The sequence below is a fragment of the Elephas maximus genome, chromosome 4 (genome assembly GCF_024166365.1).
Source record: "Elephas maximus indicus isolate mEleMax1 chromosome 4, mEleMax1 primary haplotype, whole genome shotgun sequence".
NCBI lineage: Eukaryota > Metazoa > Chordata > Mammalia > Proboscidea > Elephantidae > Elephas > Elephas maximus.
In genome coordinates, this window is record NC_064822.1 from 67,851,825 (window position 1) to 67,864,726 (window position 12,902).

The 12,902-nt window shown below is 36.7% G+C and overlaps 2 protein-coding genes across 2 annotated transcripts in view; both read left to right on the top strand.

The window, feature by feature from the left end:
• LOC126076250 (natural killer cells antigen CD94-like) overlaps positions 1–12,653 on the top strand; it is a 204,283-nt gene extending 191,630 nt beyond the window's left edge. Inside the window, exon 7 of the mRNA XM_049884826.1 lies at positions 12,616–12,653. Within this exon, the coding sequence (XP_049740783.1) occupies positions 12,616–12,653 (38 nt within the window). The remainder of the gene's footprint in view (positions 1–12,615) is intronic.
• Positions 998–7,387, top strand: LOC126075175 (natural killer cells antigen CD94-like). Its single transcript, XM_049882461.1, has 6 exons — positions 998–1,130; positions 2,501–2,593; positions 2,746–2,796; positions 4,005–4,144; positions 6,321–6,424; positions 7,270–7,387. Exons 1-6 carry the CDS (start codon positions 1,124–1,126, stop codon positions 7,385–7,387), a joined length of 513 nt encoding a protein of 170 aa, XP_049738418.1. The 5' UTR covers positions 998–1,123.
• Positions 12,654–12,902: the final 249 nt, after the last annotated feature.

Here is a 12,902-nt window from a genome sequence, read left to right on the forward strand (position 1 = left end):
GTGTACATATCACAGTAATGGGAGGTCTGATGTTTAATTGTATGTGTCAGCTTGGCTAAGCTATGATTGCCAGTGGTTTGGCCAAATACTAGTTGCTGTTCTTTAACGTAGTGTAATATAATGTAACAATCTTGTGTAATGTAATCTAATGTAATCAATCAAGCAGTTGAAAGTGGTCTTAGGTTATTGTCTGCCTTCAGACTATGAATAGATACTTGTCAGAACTCTCTCCCTCTTTCTCTCTCAACTGTAATTTTCCCTCTCCTGACCTACAGATCTTGGGATGCAAGCCTGCGGAAGTTTCCACCCAGTGCCTGACCTATAGATTTTGGACTTACCAGGCCCTACAATCCCGTGAGCCAGCATAAGTCTCCAGCCTGTCACCTGACCTATGAGTTTTGAACTTTCGAACCCCACAATTGTGTGAGCTAGTCCCTTGAAGTAAATCTCTCTCATATATTGCTCATGTGCCCTGGAGCAAGATTGCTTAAGTTTTAAATTTAAGTGACCTTGGACAAGCTACTTAGCCCTTCTAGGCCTCATTTTTCTCACTGGTAAAATAGGATACTTATAATGTCTTCCTTATCGAGTCATTTTTATAAACATATGAGTCAATATAAGTAAAAAGATTTAAACTGTGTTTTGTGCAGTGAATATTGTATGTGTATATATATTATAGAAAAATTATATGTAGAATTTTATTGCAGTGAGTACATTTAACTTTTGTTTGTCCATTTTTTGGATATTTTCCAAATATATTTTGAAGATGACTTTGATGTTGAAACACTAAAAGTAAAAACAAAACACAAACTCCCTCTCATCTTCTTTTCTGCTAATCAAAGGGTTTCTATTGCAAAAATACAGTGAGAATTTCCTGTATTGTGATATCCGGAACATTTTAGAAGCTGGTAGTTTTACTGCTTCTTGGTCAGTACTGCACATATGTGGCTCACCAATAGATGATTCAGGAACATCCTGTAAATACACATTTGTTTCTTTTAAATTAGTTCGCACACAGCTTTCGGATTCCTTTGCTTCCAGCCCAGCTCTGTGATCGAGCACCACTCTTCCCCAACAACCACCTCTCGGGCCTTCCCTGCATCCACCTGGGACATCATCTCTCATGGCAGGTACGTGTGCCTCCAGTCAGAAAATCAACAGATAAAGGGACCCAAAACAGGCAATCCACGGACATGGCTAATTTTAGGGCAGAGCTTTAAGAAAAAGAGGCATAAGGGACAGTGGATTTTTTAGGCCTTCCCTATGTCAGTAACTTCAACATTTATTCGAATTTCTTGATTCATCATTCTGTAATTTATAAGTAGCCTGGAAAGCTTTTTCAATAGAGTAGGTTCCAATATGGGGAGGTCTTAATTCTGAATGAGAAATGAATTCACCTGGTTATATTATGATCAATATAATTCTAGCATAGGAATAAAAAGATAATGCTAGCTATAAATGATACAGTGTTTACAGTGTTTAATTTTTTTCTTAGCACTTGTCTTGCGACTCCTAAATCTCTCCCAGACTAACGGTTTAAACACTGTACTATTGTCACTAACATTACTCTTTAGGAGTGTGCTCAAGTCCATGCACAATCTACTAAGGTTGAATTTTTTCAGGAAAAAACATATAACCAAGTAATTTTGGGTAACAGCAAAAAAAAAAAAAAAAGTTCTTTCTATATCATAATTCAATGTACTAGGAAGTGAACTCAGCTCACCAGAGAATTACTCTTTGCATTGGTTTTAGAATCTCTCATCCCCGGGTCCAAAGTGCTCCTGTCTCTTTGTCTTATACTACGTCTTCATAGCTATGGGCAGCAAAACATTTCTCAAGGCAGAATCTGTACTGAGATTAGCAGAAAGACTTACTACCAAATAGTATTATTGTCAGTGACCATGATGGAATAGATTATATGAAAGACACTGGGCTTAGACAGGATTGAATTTTATGTCTGACTTGCACACTTGCCAGCTTTGATACCTTGAGAAAATGATGTTGGTCTTGGACCCTCAATTTTCTCAAGCTATTTACCTTGTGATTTTTCCAGAGAGAATGAAAGTAAATGCCTGTAATGTAAGCACGTAAAGCAGAAGTTGGGGCCCCTTGATCACTTTTTCCACTAGATCTCTAAGCCTCTTTGCCAGTTAAAAAACAAAAACAAACAAAAAAACTAATGCTAAATATACTTACAGAGTTGGTAGAGATGAAAATGTGTGGATAATCTCACTGAGGAATAATGTACCCCACCGCCCCACCTCCCCCCCAAATGTTGATATTGGTTGAAGTTTTAAATGGACTGTCTTCCTTTTCCAATTGTTCACTGGCAGGCTGATTGTGTTAGCACATAAAAGACCTAAAGACTCAAATATTTCTCTGTATATCTGTGTGTGGATCCTGACACTTCTGGATTTTCTCTCACTGGTTTTGCATTTAAGAGCTACAGCCACTACACATTTCCTCTTTAAATCTTTGCCTTTTCTCTCTTTTTCTGCAGCTTTTCAGAACAATTTATGGAGCCTGATTTCAGGAACCTTGGCAGTAGTGTGCCTTTCGTTGATGGCTACTTTGGGAATTTTACTGAAAAATCGTAAGTTTTTCTAGGCATCTTGTAAAGATCAATGCTATGATAAAACTATTTAATAATATAATAATATACAATGCATTTTGCTAGTGTGTAATATTATATCATGAATACACTTATCCTGTACTTATATAAATTTCTTATTGCATTTGCCACAGAAAGTACTCAGCCAACACCCTCTCCAGGATCCACTATAGAACCCCAGAGAGGTAGGCTCCAGTGTTTGAAAATATTCAGTTTTGGTAGAATATTAAAATAGAAAATTTCTTGTTTTTTTTTTTTCCAGAGAGGAGCATGATGGTATATCACACATAGTAATATAAGTTTACTTCCCTAATTTTAGAACAGTCTCATTCTAGGAATGATTAGATTATATTGAGAGCACATCATTTTTATGTTACAGGCATAAAGATAATATTAGCATGGGATAACAGATTTCTGTCCTCTATGAATGCACATTATGTACTAACAAATTACTAATAAACTTCAGTAAGTATTACAGTTAATCCTAATTCCCTGCCTGTGTCTGCTCGTTGCCCATACTTTCCTATCGCCATTATAGAAAATGCTTCCTCTAACATACTTGTACTTCCATTAGTGCTTATGCCTCAGAGCTTAGTGCCCAGATTTCTGAAGTTACAAAATTTACTTACACAGCAAGAGCCAGCTTAAAGTACAATTTCTGATGAATGTATTTTCCCCCAATGCACTCCAAATTATCTCTCCTGTGACCACATGGCATTTAATTTATCTCTTATGCAATTTCATCACCATTTATTTGGCTCACATTCAAGTTAACTACCATGTGTCATGTCTTCTGTTACTGAGGATAAGGCATGTTGAAGACATTACCACTGCTAAACTCTATTATCAGACTTCAAATTAATTGTTTTATTTATCTTCATTTTGAAGAAAATTCAAAACGTCAGATTCTCCTCAATGCACGGTATTTTTGTTGACTCAGAAAATATGATAAAATGCTTTCCCCTTTTAAATCACCTCTCTTTGATCTGGTTAACTCCTATTTGTACTGCAGAGCTCACCTTTGGGTCACTTCCTCCAAACAGATTCTTCTAATCTCCCTCCATCTCATATCTTGCAATGTGTTCCTTTATTATCCTAAATTCCTTTGTATACTTAGCAAAATTAACATGAAATATGATTGACAAATGATTAGTAACTATGCGCCTTACTCTATCTGTAGAATATAATCTCCATGAGGAAAACAATCATGTTTGACTTGTTCACAAGTATAATCCTGAGCGTAGCACACCACAGTGCACGTAGTAATGCATGCATGCTCAAAGACTAGTAGTAGAGAAAAATATAAATAGGAAATAATCTTTGAATGAATAAACAGCAATACAAATATTTGTAATCTCCAATGTCATCAATTATGTTTTATTTTTTATCTTAGGCTCTTGCCAAGAAAAGTGGATTGGGTACCAATGCAATTGTTACTTCTTTTCCAATGAAGAAAAAACTTGGGCAGAAAGTAGGGATTTCTGTGCTTCTCAGAATTCCACTCTTCTTCAGCTGGAAAGCAAAAATGAATTAGTATGTACTTGTGTTTCCATATTTTCTTTGTTCCAGAAAACATAATATTTAAGTAAGCTGAAAATTTTGAGTCTTTAATCAGAGAGTAAATGGGTGGTCATATTTGAACAATGATTATTAGCTCTGTACTTTGAAGCAATCACTATAAAACTTACATAAAATTTCTCAAAGAATTATATCTAGGAATAAAATCAATTTGCCAGATGAAGTGAAAGGAATATTCTGGATGGCTTCAAAGTAATTAGATCATTATTTAACTCATTTCATTCAAAGATCCAACTAAATGACTTTGGCATATTTAGTTCTTTCAATTGAATTTATAAATTCTTTTATAATTATGTAGCTTCTGTCATGTTTCTGGAATAAAATGAGGGCCAATATAGAGGGTATGCTCATAAAAATTACCAGTTCCTAAGAAAATCCCTAAGGTCCCATTCCTAAGAAAAGCAATCCAACAGAATGGAAAAATTGTCTAACAATATCATTAATATCACATGCAACTAAATTTTTGCCAAAGATCACTCAAAAACGGTTTCAGCAGTACATCAACAGAGAACTTCCAGAAATTGAAGCCCAATTCAGAAGAAGATGTGGGATGAGGAATATCATTCTTGATATCAGATGGATCTTGTCTTAAAACAGAGAATACCAGAAAGATGTTTACCTGTGGGTTTTTTTTTTTTTGACTCTGCAAAGGTATTCGACTATGTGGATCATAACAAATTGCGAATAAAATTATGAAGAATGGGAATTCTAGAACACTGACTTGTGCTCATGAGGAACCTGCACATAGACCAAGAGGCAGCCGTTCAAACAGAGCAAAGGGGATACAGCATGGCTTAAAGCCAGGAAACGTGTGTGTTATGTTTGTATCCTTTCACCATACTTATCCAACTGTATGTGGAGCAAATAACCTGAGAAGGTGGAATATACGGAGAAGAATGTAACACTAGGATTAGAGTAAGACTCTTTAACAACCTGTTATACACAGGTGACACAAACTTCGTAGTTGAAAACAAAGAGGACTTGAAGAACTTACTGATGAAGATGAAAGACCACAGCTTTCGGTATGGATTATACCTCAACATAAAGAAACCAAAAATCCTCACAACTAGACCAATAAACACATTATAATAAACAGAGAAAATATTCAGATTGTTAAGGATTTCATTTTATTTGGATCCACAATCAACACCCATGGAAGCAGCAGTCAAGAACTCAAAAGACACATTGCATTTGGCATATCTGTTGCAAAAGACCTGTTTGAAGTGTTGAAAAGCCCAGGTGTCACTTTGAGGACTAAGGTGCACCTGATCCATGCCACAATATTTTCAATTGTCTCATATGCATGTGAATACTGGACAATGAATAAGGAAGACCTAAGGAGAACTGACATTTTTGAATTATGTTGTTGGTGAAGAATGTTTAATATATTTTTTTATGGTGTGTCAGAGAACAAAGAAATCTGTCTTGGAAGATGTACAGCCAGAGTGCTCCGTGGAAGCGAGGATGGCAAGACTTGGTCTCACATACTTTGGACATGTTATCAGGAGGAACCGGTCCCTGGAGAAGGGCATCATGCTTGGTAAAGTAGAGGGTGAGCTAAAAAGAGGAAGACCCTCAGTGAGATGGATTGACACAGTGGCTGCAACAATGGGCTCAAGATTAACAATGATTGTGAAGGTGACCCAGGACCGGGCAGTGTTTCATTGGAACCAACTTGACAGCAGCTAACAACAGCACAGAAAGGGCATAAATTGCCCTAGATGTATGCAGAGACTGAGCTGAATAGAGGCTGCGAAGGTCATACCCAGGAGCTTTATCCCTCGAGATAGTGTTGATTTTACAGATTTTCAGGCTGGGGTTTCGGATTCCCTGTACAGGGATGTTCACGAGACCTCTAACTCACAGAATAGAGAATGTTTTATATATTTTTATAACAAAATCTTTACACCTTTAGTCAGATTTTGTGGTAGTTTTCCTGCATAACTGAATGTACATGATAAATTAGAAATATGAGGCACAGAGCTGAACCTTCTAAATTAGAAGCCAAGAGTGATTTCAGTTTGTGCGATTGATAGGCCGAGTATGATGTCTGACATTAAATTCTTAAAAGCACACTCTTCCCAGAGTACATTCAAATAGGATTACAGTGTTAGTCACTGTTTCCAAACAGAGGTTTTGGATCTCCAGTGGACTTTATTACTGGATTGGACTCACTTATAATGAAAAACGTGGTGCGTGGCTGTGGGAGGACGGCTCTGCTCCTTCCCGGGATCTGTAAGTTTCTGGCAGCCTGGTGCTGCCTTTTCTACTCTTCCTGAGTTTATGCTTAGATCACATCAGTGCAGGTAACACCCAGGAGCACTGCAGTAATCGCATGCCCAGGGCGTGAGGTTGCAGAAAGAGAATAGTGTAGCAGAATACAACTGCAGGCCAATCCAGAAAATTCAAGTTCATGCTCAGGTCACATGAACTTTAGTGTTCTGGGCCCATAAGATAACTTTTGACTTTTTTTTTCCATTTTTCCTTGGAGCAAATAGATAGACGTGCCCGTACAGGCACACATCCTCACATCCTCACATACACCTGAGCGCTGACTCAGCAGTCCCGGCAGTCCAGATACAGCAGAATATGCCTTCCTTTCTTTATTGTGGTGGAGCCAAAATTCTCAACATACTTCCAATGTTTCAAATATTCTGGGTTTATCTTCTGTATGTTTGTAAACTTTGAATGTTATTTTTATTCATAAATATGTAATTTCCACATAATACAATGGTGAATTATAAGCTCTGATTTGTTTCTCTAGACTAAATAAGGTAATGAATTTTTTTAAACAAAATAAAAGTATATTATGCATCAAAATGATTAACACCAAAGGGAAGAACAATAGCCAAAAATCTCTAGTCCCAATACTATTTATTTTAGAGGGAGTAACTAAGGTTTGTGCAACAATATAATCTGAAATCTGAAAACTATGGTTATTAAATGGAAAAAAAGTATGATTCAGTATGCTAGTATCTCATTTAAATGCTTCTGAAAGTTCTATCATTAATCTGAAATCTTTGCACCTGAGTGTTTTCATACCTTTTCCCAGATGCTAATATTTTTTGTCTTCATTACAGATATCCATTTGTTCAAATTCTAAATCCACAGAGCTGCTTATTATATAATAGTGATACTATTTTGGATGAAGATTGTGAGAAGACATATGGTTTTATCTGTAAGCAACAGCTTATTTAAGTATTTCTTGGGGTCGGGGAGCAATGAGGGTTCAGGTTTACCTTTTATTTTTTATATTGTTACTAATTATCTACTTCTTAGGTCTATAAATTTTTCAATATTCTGTCTTATACAATTTGTACATATTTGAATACATGTGTTTTAAAATTGATTAAATTTCTGTGCCTATACTTGAATTTATTAAGCATTGAGATAAAGAATGTTATGAATATTTAGATTTTATATGTTTAATATTAAATGTATTGTAGTTTCATAGTTTCACGCATCTTTTCTTGCAAATTACCTCTGCAGAAATTTAAGGAAAGTTTACAACACCAAATAATCTGTATCAACATTATTTCAGTGTTTCATTTGGCATACTAAATTGGAAAAGCCCGGCTTCACCTTTCTAAAAGTAAAAATATTTTTAATGCCTTTTGTTAGCTCTTTCTGGAAATACATACATATATATATATTTAAGAATATATATATATGTATGCTTAGAGCTGAAAGTTCAAGTGCTACATGCTAGATGACAGTTTCCTCACATGTGTTATCCAGATTCAGAGCAAAACAAATTTTGTCTCTTTTCCACAATACTCTAAATTCTGAAGAACAACTGAAGTTTTTGGTCATTACTTTGAAATATGTGTTTCCAATATGATTGCTTCCAGATTTTGCAAGGGGAATGAGAGCCCAAGTAGACCAGGTGCCCCAGAACTTTCTTGCCTCATGCTTATCCATCAGTAAGAGAGTCATGTACATGTGCAATGAAGGTCTTGTTTTCAAATAAATTAAAAAAAAAAAATTTCCTCAAAGTCTTGCATCAAATACTATATAATTCACTTTTGTTGTTGTTGTTGTTGGAGAGCAGCTCAAATTATCTTTTGATGGTTCTTGAGAGAGTCAAAAAAAAGGGTGGAGATAATGATAAGGTCTGATGCCGGGGCCTGGCTGGGATCTTTCTGACCTAACAGCCACCAAAAGCCAATTCCTCTTTAAGACTGTGGCACAAATGTTTTAAAGAATTTGGATTGACATCCTTATTTGCTTTATAGTTTTAAATGAAAACAATCAATATCTAATAATAGATCTCAATATATAGAGAATCAAGTTGTCTTAGTCATCTAATGCTGCTATAACAGAAATACCACAAGTGGATGGCTTTAACAAAGAGAAGTTTATTCTCTCATATTCCCCTAGATTAGAAGTCTGAATTCAGGGCACCAGCTCCAGGGGAAGGATTTCTCTCTCTGTTGGTTCTGGAGGAAGGTCCTTGTCCTCAGTCTTGCCTTGGTCTGGGAGGATCTCAGCACGGGATTCTCAGGTCCAAAGGATGCTTTCTGCTCCTGGTGCCACTTTTTTGATAGTGTGAGATCCCCACTTCTCTGCTAGCTTCTTTCCTTTATTTCTCAAAAGAGATTGGCTTAAGACACTATCTAATCTCGTAGATCCCATCAACATAACTGCCACTAATCCATCTCACTAACATCACCGTGACAGGATTTACAACACCTAGAGAAATCACGTCAGATGACAAAGTGGTGGACAATCATACAGTACTGGGAATCAGAATCTAGCCAAGTTGACAGATATTTTGAGGGGACACAATTCAATCCATGACACAAGGAGAGAAAATAACCTGTTAGATTTTATTTCTTAAAGTATCAATAAATAGGACTACAATACTGAACACATCATGCTCTTATATCATGATTTGCTTAGGAAAAATGCACATAAATTGTGTGATGAAGGATGCAGATTTTAAAATACTTGACCTCTGACTAGAGAAATTATGTATGACAATTTCTGAATATAAAAATCTTTTGGTTTTTTGTTTACGTGTTTTTAAAGTAATACACTTTTAGTTCAACTAAAATCCAAAACAATAGCACAGAAGCATATAATGAAAATCAAGTCCCATGTCTCAAGTGTACCATCTGCCTGTCCTCCTCCCATGAGGCAGTGTTTTCTGGTTTAGTTTTGCTGTTTATACAGGTTTTCTCTGTAACAGCAAGAGAAATCTCACTGTTTATATTTAGCCACATCCAAGTATAGGTTAAAGATTGTTCTCTTTGATGTCATTACTCTCTCAGGTGTCTCAAGCCGCATCTGAGAGCTCACAGACATTTATTACAATTCCAAGAGGAGGGGGAAACAGAAGGTGTTAAATATGATGGGAGATGTCTACTTTTAGAGAGTAATTCATGCCAAAAATTATCTCCACTGGAAAAAGAAAATTCCTCTCGCCTCCCAGTTACTGAGATGTTTCTTCAACTTCCATGTCACTTCAGGGCACTGAAAACAGAATGTATTGACTTGAAAGGCGATATTGGTCATCCAAGGGAGAATAATTTTCTCGCAGCGTGATCACTTTATGTTAGATGCACTCAGTCCAGGCCCACTTGACTGCTTCCTCTCATCTTTTATAGTTTTCAGTAAGGGGAGAGGGAGCATTTTTTTTATAGGCAGGGCTTTCTATCAGCTTTTTTTTTTTTTTTTTATGTGACATGAAATCTCTTATATATTCTCTGGGGAAAGGCACTTTATTTTTTTCTCTTCTTTGAAATGGGCTAATGTACATGGAAGTATCTAGTTGAGTAAATATCTCTGTGTTGGGCATAGAACAAAGGGAAGAAAGGTAAGAAAATGTGGAAAACACACACACGCAAAATAACAAAACATGATTGCCACATGTCAGTTTATACTTAAGTTAATCCTGTTATCAAAACTGTATCTATTTTGTTTTGCTATATAACAAATTACCATACATTTAGAGATTTAAAACAGCATGTTTGTTATTACAGCTTCCATTGGGCAGAACCAGGGAACAGCTAATCTGGGTCCTTTGCTCAGGATCACACAAGGCTGTAGTCAAGGTCTTAGACAGAATACATTCTCAGTGGTAACTCTTGTCCAGGTTCATTCAGGTTGTTGGCAGAATTTAATTCCTTCTATTTTTTAGTCAAAGGCCCTCAGTAACTAGTGGCTACCCCTGTCCATAGGCAATTCACATCATGGCTGCTTGCATCTTCTAAGCCAGAAGGAAAGTGTCTCTGATTTCTTTAATCTCTGACCTCTAGACTCTCTTTTAAAATGTTCATCTGCTTATATCAGGCCCACCCAGTATTACCTCCCTTTGGATTAACTCAAAATCAACTTAATTGTATCTGAAAAATTTTCTCACCTTTGCCATGTAACCTAATCACACCACAGCAGTTACATTCCATCCTATTCACAAGTCCTACCCTCACTCAAGGTGGGCAGGTTGTAGAGGGCATTTATACCAGGAAGCTGGAATCTTAGGGACCATCTTAGAGTATTTCCTACCACACCAATTGTCTTAGTTATCTAGTCTCTTTATAACAGAAATACCACAAGTGTTTTTTTTTTTTTTCTCACATTTAGGAGGTTAGAAGTCCATATTCAGGACGCTGGCTCCAGGGGAAGTCTTTCTCTGTCATCTCTGGAGAAAGGCTGCTGTTTCTTCAGCTTCTGCTTCCTTATTTCCTTGGAAATCTCCATGTCGCTTGGAATCTATCTTACTCCATCTCCGCTCACTGGTTTGCTTGTTTAATCTTTTAGATCTCAAAAGGGATCGACTCAAGGTACACCTTACACTAATCCTGTTTCATTACCAAAACAAAGAAAACCCATTCTCAAATGAGATTATAACCACAAGCATGAAAAAAAAATATATGCACACCCATGTTCATTGCAGCACTGTTTACAGTAGCAAAAAGATGGAGGCAACCAAGGTGCCCATCAACAGATTAAATAAATAAATATGGTATATTCACACGATGGAATACTACGCATCGATAAAGAACAATGATGAATCTCTGAAACATTTCATAACATGGAGGAACCTGGAGGGTAGAATTTACAATACATATTTTTTGGGGACACAATTCAATCCATAACATCAACGTGTCCCTAAAAAAAAGAAACTTTTATTTCTTTTTTTATTAAATTAATCACTGCCATTTGAATCTTGATAAGATAGCTGAGAACTGAAATCACATATTCTGCAACAAGTAATTCTATCCTATTTTTCCCAGTATTTTAATTCTTAGCTCCTCCACAGTGACATCTACAACCTCACATAATATGCCCCAGAAGGATGGAGTTATTTTACCAATATGAACTGGGGCAGTTCTTTGCTTATCTTTAGGAATGCCTAAAATCGTTCTCTTATTCTTGGTCAATAAAAGGGCAGTGGACTAACTGACTAACCAACTAACTAACGAACCAATTTATAGTGTTTTGTTTTTTTTTTATTTAAAGGGGGACAATCTACTTATTGATAGCTTATACCTGAGACAGCTAGTTAGATACCCAGTCTTCACCACCTGATTAGATGGGCATAAGAGACTGCTGAAAACTGCTGGAGCTCTCCTGAAATCATGTTTTATCACACAGATATCAGCAGTTCAATCTTAAAATGAAGCATGTCTTCATGCAATTAAGAATGACATTGGGAGCCTGTTCCTGAATGTCTCTTGGATCCCTACCGCTTACATAAATTCCCTTTCTCATGTGTATCATATTTTTTTTTTTTAATTCATTGAAAGCGTTATCTGAGTATGTTCTGTTGAGCTTCATGAATCCTTTCAATTATCTAACCCTGAGAAATCCTTGGAACGCCTAAACCTCCTTTTCCATTTCCATAGTTTTGGACCTTTTCTCTTTATACCTTACTCAAGGATTAAAAACTTTTTGTGAAAAAGCTGTATAGGAAATATTTTCAGCTTTGTGTGTTAGTCTCTGTTTTGACTCCTCAGCTCGGCCATTGCCTTGCTAAAGATGTCATAGACAATAAGTAAATGGTGTGGTTGTGTTCCAAAAAACTTTATTTACAAAAACAGATGGTAGGTTGGTTTTAGCCTGTAGGTTGTAGTTTGCCAACCTCTGTCAAAAAGTACAAATGAGGATATAAAAGCACCAGTCCTATTCCTTACTTTGCCTTTCCTTTTTCCAGGTCATTTCTTACCTGTTGTAAATGGACCTGTACATTTTTCAGTATAAAAAGCAGTTTTGTCTTTGCTTATCAGTCGGTGGTTACCAGGTTGTAGGATTCCACCAATAATCCTCACCTTCTGGTGTTTGTTTCTGTCTATAATTTCCTCCCACATGGTATTAGGTTTGACCTGTATGACCAGTAGAACAGCAGTACAAATGATGGCATGTTGCTTCTGAGGCAAGGTAGTAAAAGAAAGTGTGAATTCTGCCTCTTTCCTTTTTCCCAGATCACTTGATCTGGGGGAAGGCAGTTACCAAGTTATGAGCTACCCTGTGCAGGGGACTGTGTGATGAGGAGTGGAAGCCTCCTAAGGAAAGTCACAAGGAACTGAGGCCTCTTGCCAGGAGCCATGTGAGTGAGCCTTCTTGGAAGCCGACCCTCCAGCCAGAGTCAAGCTTTCAGATGACTACAACCCAGCAGACTTCCTGACAGCAACAAGAGATCTTGAGCCAGATCCATCCCTAAAGCTGTTTAAGGATTCCTGTCCTTCAGAAATAGTGTGAAATAATAAAT

What these genes read in the sequence shown, in the direction of transcription:
- LOC126075175 (XM_049882461.1), top strand. An exon ending in GGGAATTTTACTGAAAAATC is followed by an intron (nt 2,594 to 2,745) that starts GTAAGTTTTTCT and finishes CATTTGCCACAG; the next exon opens with AAAGTACTCAGCCAACACCC. An exon ending in TCTGCTCCTTCCCGGGATCT is followed by an intron (nt 6,425 to 7,269) that starts GTAAGTTTCTGG and finishes TCTTCATTACAG; the next exon opens with ATATCCATTTGTTCAAATTC.